At 37.1% G+C, this 12,099-nt stretch overlaps 1 protein-coding gene across 1 annotated transcript in view; it reads right to left on the bottom strand.

The window, feature by feature from the left end:
* Window positions 1-12,099, bottom strand: part of TARS3 (threonyl-tRNA synthetase 3) — a 72,350-nt gene that overhangs the window by 15,550 nt on the left and 44,701 nt on the right. Inside the window, exons 11-12 of the mRNA XM_073226975.1 lie at window positions 6,545-6,711; window positions 4,817-4,979 (exon numbers count right to left, since the gene is read on the bottom strand). Coding sequence (XP_073083076.1) covers window positions 4,817-4,979; window positions 6,545-6,711 — 330 coding nt within the window. The remainder of the gene's footprint in view (window positions 1-4,816; window positions 4,980-6,544; window positions 6,712-12,099) is intronic.

Below are 12,099 nucleotides of genomic sequence, written 5' to 3'. Positions count from 1 at the left end.
AGGGTTAGTGAGGGTTCTCCATAGAGAGGTAGGCAGGAGCTCTCGGAGCAGAAGAAAATGAATGAAAGCCCAGAGGACAGAGGAGCAGGCTGGGCCAGGAGCCCCCCAGGGAGGTACTCTGGGACTGAGCTGCTACGACAGGGAGGAGGGGCACAGGAGGGAGGGGCCAGAGAAAACTGAGTCTTTAAAGTCAGTATAATGCCTATACTTTTTAGCCTGAGAGCAATGGAAAATCAATGAAGAGTTTTTTGAACAGGAGACTAACATGATCTGTCTTGTTTTCTTTAAGCACAGGAAAACGATCGGCAAGATTAGAAGAGGGGCTGTGAGGGAGCTGGTGGGGTTCTTCAAGAGTGAGATGACAGTGGCTTAAGCCAGAGAGAAGCAGCTGGAATGCAGGGAATTTGATATGCTTGCAGGCTATTCACCCTTTCGTTCATTAACAAATAGTAATTGTCCATGTGCTGGCTGTTGGGAATTCAGGAATGAATGAAATTATTCAGGAATTAATAATACACCTTGGGAGAGTGATGCATACAGCTGTGATGAACTGCACATGAGGGGTAAAGTGCAAAGGACACCTGGGCTCCTGGCCTGGACAGTGGAGAGGATGGCGGTGCATCCTCTGGAAGGTGAACTGGGAAGGCAGAGGCAGTGGTGTGGGAGGCTGAAGAGGGGGCTGATTTGGGAGAGAGCAAATGTGAAGATACTTGTGATGGCCAAGCAGACACGTCCACCAGGACTGAGGCTTGGAGGGGACTGATAACATGCAGGTAAGACCCGCAGCTGAGCTCCAAAGGTAACTAACGCCCCAGAGCACACAGAGTAAGAAGGCTAGAGTAGGGGCTCTACGGGCCCTCTGTACCTAGTTTTCTGCATGTTTTTGTCATAAAGGAGTACTGAATTTTATCAAATTATTTTTTTGTGTCAAATGGTAGGGTAATATGATTTTTCATCTTTAGCCTGTTCATAAGGTGGATTCCATTGACAGATTTTAAAATGCTGAATCGGTCATGTATCCCAGAAGGTTAAACTTCAATTGCAATTGATGTATAATTATTTTTATATTTGTTGAATTCTACTTGCTAATACTCTGTTGAGCATTTTTGCATTTATATTCATATGGAATGTCAATTTGTAGTTTTCTTTGTCTGCTTTTCATACTGGGTAATACTAGCTTCATTCAACCAACTAGGAAGTACTCTATCCTCTTCTATTTCAGAATAGACTGTACAGAATTGGTACTAATTCTTCTTTAAATGTTCAGTAGAATTCTTCAGATAAACAATCAGAGCCTGGAGATTTCTTCTGGGGCAGTTTTTAAATTGCTAATCCAATTTCCTTTCCCAGTGACAGGGCTTTTCAAATAATCTATTTCCTATCAGGTGATTTAGGGTGGCTGTGCTTTTCAATGAATTAGTGCATTTCAACTAGGTTGTCAAATTAATGTATGAAGAATTATTATATTCCCTTATGCTTTTGATGTCTTCAGGATCTGTGGTGAAACCTTGGTAATCTGTGTCTTCTCGAGTTTTCTCTTTGTCTTGAAAGAAGTTTATAAATTTTGTTAATCTTTTCAAAGAACCAGTTTTTTGCCTTATTTTTTTCCACTGTTTTTCTATTTTCAATTTCACTGATTGCTGCTCTTATCTTTATTGCCTCCTTCCTTCTTACTGTTTTGGATTTATTTTGCCCTTTTTTCTTGGTCTTGAGGTGGGAGCCCAGATTATTGATTTGAGACTTTTCCTGTTCTATCATATGTGCATTTAACATTACATATTTACTTGTTAGCAATGCATTTGCTGTGTCCCATAAATGTTGATGTGCTGCATTTTCATTTTCCTTCTGGTCAATGTGTATCTTTAAATTTTCCCTGAGATTTCCTCTTGGACCCATGGTTTATTTAGAAGTATGTTTTTCAGTTTCCAAGTATTTGGATATTTCCTTGTTGTATTTCTATTATTCATTTCTAGTTTAATTCTACTGTGGACAGAAAAATATTATGTATGATTTAAAGAAGTTTTTAATTTGTTCAGTTGGTTTTATGGCCCAGGATATGGTCCATGTGGTGTAATGTCTTGTGGGCATTTATATAGACTATACAGGCATCCTTTATTCTATTGGGCTTTGCTTTATTACACTTCACAGATACTGTGTTTTTTACAAATTGAAGGTTTGTAGCAATTCTGCATCAAACAAGTCTATTGGGCCATATTTCCAAAAGCATTTGCTTACATGTCTCCATGTCCCATTTTGGCGATTCTCTCGATATTTTATATTTTTTGTTATATTTGTTATGGTGTCTGTGATAAGTGATTATGACTCGCTGAAAGCTCAAGTGATGATTAGCATTTTTCAGCAATAGTTTTTTTAATCAAGGTATTTTTAAACACATATTTTTTTAGACATAATACTATTACACACTTAATAGACTACAGCATAGTGTAAACATAACTTTAAGGTGCACTGGGATACTAGAAAATTCCTCAGACTTATGTTATTACAATATGCGCTTTACTGTGGCACTGAACCCCCACTATTTCCAAGGTATGCCTGTATGTTCTGCTGCTGTTGGGTGGAGTGTTTTATAAATGGAAATGAGATACTGTTGGTTGATTATGTTCTGTATCTTTGCTGATTTCATGGCTACTCATGTCAATTTTGGGGAGGGATATTGAAGTATCCACTCTGATTGTGTATCTGTTTACTTCTCCTTTCAGTCCTATCGGTTTTTGCTTATATTTGCAGCTCTGTTGTATGGTCTTTCCACACTTGGGATTGCTGTGTCTTTGTGGCGTTATGTAATATCCTCTCCATCTTTGGTAATTTTCTCTAAGGTCTCCTTTATCTGATATTATTATAGCTGCTCTCGCTTTCTTTTGCATAGCATTTGCTTAATAGATCTTTTCAATCCTTTTATCTTCAACCTGTCCATAATGTTATATCCGAAGTGCTTTTTTTGGAGACCACACATAGCTGGGGACATGTTTTTAAATCACTCTGCCAATCTCTAGCTTATAATTGGTTTATTTCAACCTACACTTAACATAACATGTTAGAACTTAAGTTTAACCTTTTTTTTGTTGGTACTGTTCCTTTCCTGTATTCTCTTGTTATTCATTTGTTTTTTTCTTTCCTAAAAAAATTTAGTATTTTTTACAATTCCATCTTGATGATCTGTTTTTTAAGTATATATCTGTGTATAGCTTTTTTTTAGTGGATTGGTTTTTTTAAATTTAAGTACAGCTGATACACAATATTATACTGGTTTCAAGTATATACCACAGCAATTCTCTAGGTATTACACAATATATCACAGTCTACTGATGTCATCATTTTACCAGTTCAGGTGTAGAAACCTTACCTCTACTTACAGTTTTCTTAAATATTTTCTCTACATAAGCTTAGAACTATATCAGACAGTGTTACAAATTTTGCTTCAACCATTAAACATTATTCAGAAAACTCAAAGGAAAAGGAAAAGACATTTACCTATGTTTTACTTTTACAATTCTTCTTTCTTTCTTCCTAATGTTCCAAGACTCCTTATTTTATCATCTCCTTCCCATTTAGAGAACTCCCCATAGCCACTGATATTAAAATAAATCTAATGTCATGATTTTCCTTAATTTCTGAAGGATATTTTTCTGGATGTAGAATTCTGGGTTGATGGTTCTTTCAGCATTTGAGAAATATGTTGCCACTTTCCTTTGGCCTCCATGGTTTTTGATAAAAAGGTCGTTGTTGTTCAAAACTTTTTTTTCTAAAAGATAATGCATGATTTTTTTCTCATTGTTTTCAGAATTTTTTTCTAAGTTTGTCTATGCTGTGTGTTGGTGTGGATTTCTTTGCATTTATCCTATTTGGGATGTTTTTCAGCTCCTTGACACTGTAGGCTTATGTATTTTGCCAAATTTAGTGAATTTTCAGCGATTATGTCTTTGAGTACTTTTTCACCTCCACCCTTATTCTCTTTTTTCCAAAACTCCAGTGACATGAATATTAGATATTTTGTTACAGTCCCACTGATCTACAAAGTTCTGTTCATTTTTCTTTTAGTTTCTTTTCTCTTTGTTGCCCAAACTGGATCATTTCAGGTTCCAGTTGGTCAACACATTTCAAGTGTTTCCTTCCATTTCATTTGATATATATTTTATAATTTCCTTTTTGACTTCTTCTTTGATCCATGGGTTATTTAGAAGTGTGCTCTTTACTTTCCAAATACTTGGTGATTTTTCAGATAACTTTTAGTTATTGATTTCTACTTTAATGACATTGTAGCCAAGAACATATTTTGTATGAACTGAATCCTTTAAATTTAATGAGAATTGTCTAGTGGCCCAGTATATGGTCTATCTTAGTAAATGTTCTGCATGTACTTTGAAAGAATGTATATCTGCTCTTATTGGTTGAGGGGTTCTGTGGATTTCAATTAGGCCAAACCATTTGATAGTGGCCCTTTGCATGACAATTTTCATTTGAATGAACATGAAAACCTGAAAAGTAAACTCTAACTTCCTGGCAATATTGAAAAACAAAGACATCCAAAATTCTACCAAATTCCTTAACATACTCTACTTAGTCTATTTTAGTTAACAAAACTGGAGGAAGCTTAAAAGGAAAAATAATAAATTCTACATCAAGAGACTACTGATCTATGACCTAAATCAGAGGATCACAAAATGTTAGAACTGAATGGGACCTGAGACTAGACCAACAATTATCTTACTTTGTAGCAACCTGGAGAGGTTAAGAGATGTGTCTAAGGCGACACTGAATTTATGCCATTGATGCTTCCCCCTGTATTATTGTTTACCTGCTCTGCTGTGCAGAATATGTGAGCATCGTCCTGCTGGAAGCGCCTAACTTGGGTCAAGCCACTTAAAGTTTCCGACAATTCATTTCTGTGAAGAACTCCAAAATCAGCATATCTGATAGGCATTTCTCTCCAAGACCGTGGACGATGGGCAAACATTAGACTAGAAAAGATGCAATAACACACAGCTCTTACTTAGCCTAAAAGATCAAGCAATTATCTAACTATGGGTAAATTAAAATTAAGCCTCAAGATTTGTAAACATCTTTTTCTGGTTCTTAGATAACCAGTTAAAAAAATTTCTTCTAGGAATTACTGAACCTTGAATTTACATCACTACAGTGTTCTGAGAAAGAACCTTGTCTATTGTCTCTTCCAGAAAAGCTGTTCCCTATTTTAATTCAACCAGTGATTTTCCACTTACCATTTATAGTTCATTTCAAAGGCTGCTTCTTAACTGAAGCCCTCCTGGACACTTCCCCAGGGAGGGCTAGTCAGTCTCTCCTCAGACTCAAAGAATACCTGGAACATACCATTACTTTGACACTGGTCTAATTTTTTTTGTACCTTAATATCCATATATCTGTTCCTGCCCCACTCTGCTCATGAGTTCCCTAAAAAAATGGATGATCTTAATCACACCTACATTTCTAGCATCAAAAATTATAAGCACTCAATTAATGTTCTCTGTTGAATGAAGACCTCTCTTCTGCAGAAAGCACTTCTGGCTCCCACATACCATCACCACTGAGCTGCTTCCTTATTATGGGGCAAGAAAATACAAAATTACATTCTCTACTTTCACTCAGCCTTACTTATAATTATACTTGAAATCACAGGCTACCTAATGGGAAACTGAGTTAAGAAGTTGTTAACAAGTGTTTTAGAGAATGCAAAGCACTGGGTTAGTCTCCACCTTCTGTTTAAAAAGAGGTAACAGAATATTTACATAACAGTTTTCATAAAACTAAAAGTAAGTATATATTGTTTATGTGCTGTTATCATAAAATTGAACTTCTAATCCTTACTAAAAAGGGCAAAGAGTTTTTCTTCAACATTCAGAGGTTTAATAGTTTCCTTCTAAGTTCAATTCACTTCAAACTATGTATGCTGATAATACAAAACTACAATAGTTGAGATATTGTTTTTGTGGAGAATTGTGTCTTTTCACTTCTAGGTGTAAATATGCTTGTCTCACAAAGTTGAATTTGTATGCCAGCTTAATGATAATTATGTTCTTTCATAGAATCTAAGAAAAAACATAGATTATAGATGTACCATTATTTTATGTATCACTAAGAAAGAAAACAACCTGTTAATTATGACATAATGCTAAGATGCCCCCACTTATAAAGATGAATCCCTGCAGAGATGTTGAAAAGTGGGGAGGAAAAGGTATCTTGGAATCAATGAAATCCAGTAACCCACAGATTATGACTTCACTGGACTTGTCATAAACACAAACAAAATATAAGAACTAAGCACTCTGCAGATATGTATATTTAAAGTGTATTACTATTACAAATACAATTATTAATTTATAAACTTGATACATAATCATTAAATTAAATTCATTCTCCAGAATGAAATAACTTGGTAAAGATGATCAGTAACCACGATTGTGCAGATTAAAGGCATCAGTTCTAACTTCAAAAACAAAAATAATAATATTAAAAGCTGATTGTGTATGTACCCTTATGCAAAATCTGCTTCACTTTTAACACTCACCAGTGCCCAGGACAGTTCATGGGTTTGAGGGCAAAAGTGTCCTTCTCAATGTCAAAGGTAAACATGTTCTCGCTGTAATGCTGCCAGTGACCTGAGGCTTCCCAGAGTTTACTGTTGTACATGTTGGGGGAGAGCACTTCTGTGAAGTCACGCTGGTGATATTCCTCCTTTAAGATAAATGCATTTAAAGTCAAAATCTGGTATGGCAGATCACAATTTCACGCAAAGTAACACTATGAGCAGGTGATTTTTAACTTGGGATTATGTCTTACATTAATGCATGGTTAATGTGCTCTCAGTTTTAGGAGTGATACTTTCTGTATGATGAAAGATTAATGTACACTCAGTAGAATTTTCGCATTAAGTATACTTACTTTATAGTGTACAAGAGTAAAATAGCACATAATGTTTAACTCCGAAAAATCAGTAATTTAAATACTATGTATAAACTTTCTGTAACTACAAACTCTAAATCTTGCTGCATTCTAAATAAAAAGCAGGGTTTTGTGACTCAAAAACCTGAATGCTATGTTGCATGCTAATTTAGTTTTGATAATTTTAATTTTGAATAGAAATGAAGGTGAAAATTTTAATTTATACTTTAAGTAGTTGATATCTGTTAAGTCATGATGTGGCTTCTCTCACTTTCCACCTAGTAACAGCTTCCCTAATTCAATCATAGAGGACAGGAAAAGAGCATCTTTCAGTCAAACTTATTTTATTTAAATTTTGGGTTTTTTTTAGTCCCCTTCAAGATAACAACCTGGTAATCTCTGTTGGGTGTTCCTTAGATTCTCAACATTTGTTAATCACTTAATGGACATGTGGCACAAATCTAGACCACCATATTTTATCTAAGAAAAAAACACATTTTCTTACAATTAAAATTACATAAAATATAACATTTTAAAATTACTAAGAGCAGTAGTTTTATTCACTGAAAGGGATATTATTTGAGACTCTTCAGCAGAGCACCTTTCTAGTCCAATTGCAGATAGCCTAGATGTCAGCCATCTAGTAAGCTGCTTTACCTCTCCTTTGTTTTTAATTTGAAAATTAGAAGATGTTAACAAAATTGCTGGTGATTACAAATGGCAGCTATTATTTGGTGGCTATGTCAGATGGCTTTATGTATTCAGATTAACTAAGGTCCCTGAAATCAAAGTTTTTGTGTATATGTTGGTTAGCTTGTTTGTTTTTCTATAGAATACTTAAAAAAAGTTTAGCTCGAGAGGTACGGGTCAATGGAATTTTAATACACTATTGATACAACTGCTAATCATGTTAGCAATTTTTGTTTTGTTGAGGTGTTTGGAAATGATTTTAAACTATGCCAGTAGGGAAAATGTCATTACGTCTTAACTTACTTTGTCCAGCTTAGCAAAAACCAATTACTACTTTTAAATATAAAATATGTACATATTATACTGCCTTATCTCTATATATCATGACATACATACGTAATATATGTATTGCTTTGTCTTATACACACATATATACATATACATGTAAGAGAGCAAATTGGCAAAATGTCAACAATTGATGAATCTATCTGAAGGATACATGGATGTTCACATGGATGTTTAACTTTTCTGTAGATTTGAACTTTCCAAAAGGAAAAGTTGGGGAGAAATAAATCTGATACCATGTCGTCTTTCTCTAATGAGTCAAGAATATAAGGTGCTAGGAAACAGTAAAGCCATGGTGACGGGGCAGTCTACAGCTCAGTCTCCTGAAGAAACCCTGATGGCTTATCCTGAAAACAAAAATCACACTTCATCCCTGAAGTACTAGTTTTAGGCCACTGCAGGTACTGAATCTATGTGTGTGTCTGGTAATCAGCTACCTAAACACACCTAAATAGCACCTAACTATCAGTGTCACAGAGAAATGCTTTTAAGTAATTTGTCATTACAAAGACTAAAGCAATTCCACTTAAACTGCTTCTTCCCAAAAACACACTAAAATAACAGAGTTCTTATAAATCTCAAATTTGTGTACATCCACAAAGCTGAAGAGAAAAGGAGATTGAAGCTGTATACTTAAGAATCTGTGAAGTAGATGAACAACTGTAAAACACATAGAGTAGGCGCCTTAGCAAGCCTGCGGAAGCTGAAGCTAAACAGGAGAATCCCAACAGCAAGCCTACTTTAGCTGGATGTAGATTTTGAGGCTTCACATTTTTAAGACATTCTGACTTTCAGTGTATCCATTGAAAATTTCATTGCCAGTCTCATACCCAGTCCTATGTCTATGGCTTTTTCTCTTTGTAAATGTTTAGGATCTAATCTTTATCCCTAAAGCTTTGGAACCTCTCAACAATGGGCGTTGGTATCCAGGGAAAGAATGCTTTACCAGAAACCCCAGACATTCGGACAAGGAGGCTGCCCTGCCCCTTGCCTATGTGTGCCCCCTATGCTATCAGGCCAATAGGCAAAGAATGACTCATTCTTCTGGCCAGAATGTTGACCCCAATTACTGGAGGAGACTGTGTTGCTACTATACAATATTCTACGGAGGGCTGTGTCTGGATTCAGTGAGCAACCTCAAGTATTTCTACATCCCAAGGGGGTAGTCAGTAGGGAATGCTGGCAACCAGGGAAGGACAGGATCACGAAGAACTTGGATCCTGTGGGATGAAGATTTGGGTGATCCACTGTTATGGGCTGAATTATGTCCCCCAAAAAGACAGGTTGAAGTCCTATCCCATAGGAGCTCACAAATGGCCTTATTTGGAAAAACAGTCTTTATAGAAGTGATCAAGTTAGGAGGAGGCCGTTAGAATGGGTCCTGATACAGCATGAGCGGTGTCCTCACAGAAGAGGAACTTGGCCACAGGTAGAGAGAAGATGGCAGGAAGACACCCAGGCAGGACACATGAGGAGGGAGGACTACAGTGATGCACCGACCAGCCAAGGAGCACGGCCATGACGGACAAACCACCAGGAGCTCGGACAAGGCCAGGAAGGGCTCCCCGACAGGGTGGGGAGGGAGCACAACTCGGCCAACACTGTAATTCACACGTCTGGCCTCCGGAACTTCAAGACAGTATGATTCTGTTGTTTTAAGCCCCTGGTTATGGTATTTCATTAGGCACCCTATGAAATTAAAACACCCACCAGGTAAAATACTGTGTCATCTGAGGTGCTGGCACATGAAATGGGTGGCAGAAAGAGCAAGCTCTGATTTATTAATGGAGGTTCTGTATCCATCTCAGAGGCTGGGGGTAGAACTGTTACATTTAACTATTTCTTTTCCCTGCATACTTACACGAAGAGCACTGATGGTGGCTCATGTCACGATTTAGATTTTAGGGGAGACTGAACTGGTATCACCATATGATGATACATTGGCTGATGGGACTTTGTGCAAGGAAACAAATGTGTTCATCCAGGAGAAGGACAAAAATGGAAGCTGAATAGCAAAAGGGACAGGCCACGTGGTTATTCTCCATTGCCACCCCTTGTCCCATTTTCTGATCCGTTTTCTTCCTTCTTTACCCTGCTCTGCATCCCCAAAAGCTGACTTCGATGGACTGCATCAGCAGGCCTGTTTCCCTTATGACTTCTGGTTGGGTTTGACCAATGGGAGTTTCCAAAAGGACTCAGAGGGTGGGAGAAGAGGGTGGTTGGGGAATCTGTTCCCCCTCTCTGCTCCTTCCTTGCCTCGGGTTTATTCTGTCTCTGGCTGTAATCCCCAGTTACAGCTTCTCTGCGGGGGTGACCTCTCTTCCACAGTTACGAGCTCTCTCTAGGTTCTAGCACTATTCTCTCTCCTTACCTCTTCAGGCCCAGGGGCCTGGGGTAAGGGAGTCCTGCTACTGGCAACCTGTGGGCACTCTGCCATCACTTGTTAGTTACCTCTACCAGACCCACACCTCTGCAAATATTTCCTTCTCTCGACTCTCTTCAGTCGAACTCTTTGAGTTTACCTGTCAGGCCTCTCTGCACAGGAGGCAAATGTTTTGATATCTTACAATCCTGCAAAAACAAGTTTGGTTTGGAAATCTACTGAATCTGAGGTTACGGAAACAGGAAGCAAAATTCTCCCAGTGGGTTACTGTACACAAACCAGGGAGCCCCTTCTATTCCATGGTTTTAGGCAGGTTCCAAAGGTGTGACTGAAGAGCTAAAAAAAGAACCCTCATACACTGCTGGTGAGAATAGAAAATAATAGTCACTTTGGAAAACAGCGTGGCATTCTCTTATAAAGATAAATGTAAATTTACCATAAGACCCTGAAAGCACACTCCTAGGAATTTACCCCAGTAAACTGAAAACCTATATTTATACAAAAGACCATACATAAACATTTCTAGCAGCTTTACTTGTAGTTCTCTAAAACTGTAAACAACCCAAATGCCCCTCGGCTGGGGAATGAATAAATGATCTGGGTTATTGCTCAGCAATAAAAGGAGTGAACCATTGCTATACTCCACATAGATGGACCTCCAGGGTATTATGCTGAGGGAAAGAAACTAGTCTCAAAAGGTTACATACAGTTATGATTCTATATATATGCCAAAATTTTAGGGATGGAGAACAAATCAATGGTTACCTAGGAATAAGTAGAGAATTACCTAGGATTAAGTGGGAATTTTGCATGGTTATGAAATCACTCTCTATCTTGATTGTTGTGAAAACACAGTTCTGCACATTTGTTGAAAAAGTGTGAATTTTACTGTATGAAATTTTAGAATAAAAAAATTTCAAGGGAGGTAAGAAAGATAAAGACCTAAAACATGAAAAGCACTAACCAGAAAAGAGAAATAAATAAACCAGACTTCATTAAACACAAGGATTGTTGGTCAAAAGACATCATTAATAAAGTGAATCAATAAGCCACAGACTGAAAAAAATACAATATATGCAATTGACAAGTGACTCATATTCAGAATATAGAAAGAACACCTACAAATCAATAATAAAAAGACAAAGAACCCATTTTTTTTTAAGTGGGCAAAACACTTAAACAGGAACTTCACAAAAAGGGATTTCCAAATGACAAGCTTATGAGAGAATACAGATTGTACTATATTCATGAAAAGAAATACCTTAAAACAATAGGAAAAAAAACAATCATAACACAGCATGAATGCATCTCAGACATTAAGTTGAACAAAGAAAGCCAGAAACAGAATAGCTAATGCTGTGGGATTCCATTTATATGAAGTTTAAGACCAGGCACAATCAATCTATAGTAATAGAAATCAGCAAAATTATTTCAAGTGAGAGGAAGGGAGACAAGTATTGACTAGGAAGATCCAAGAGGCCCTGTGGGAGGATAGAACTGTTCCATGTCTTGATTTGGGTGGTGGTTGTGTAGATGTACACATGTGGAAAGCACTGTAGCCTTCAGATTTGTGTACTTTTTAAAATTGTAACTTCAATCAACAACTCTGGCATCAGCCTCCACCTGAATGCAGTCACACAGGAGATAAAAATATAAGAACCACCTTAATGGGTCTAACACTTGGAACCATGAAAGATAATGATGAAAAAATGACCATTTTAAGCTACTAAGTTTTGGGACATTTTGTTATGTTGCAGCAGAAA

Source organism: Manis javanica, chromosome 18 (assembly GCF_040802235.1).
Source record: "Manis javanica isolate MJ-LG chromosome 18, MJ_LKY, whole genome shotgun sequence".
In the NCBI taxonomy this organism is placed as follows: domain Eukaryota; kingdom Metazoa; phylum Chordata; class Mammalia; order Pholidota; family Manidae; genus Manis; species Manis javanica.
Note: the sequence above shows the minus strand (reverse complement) of the source record. Positions and strands in the feature narration are given on the sequence as shown.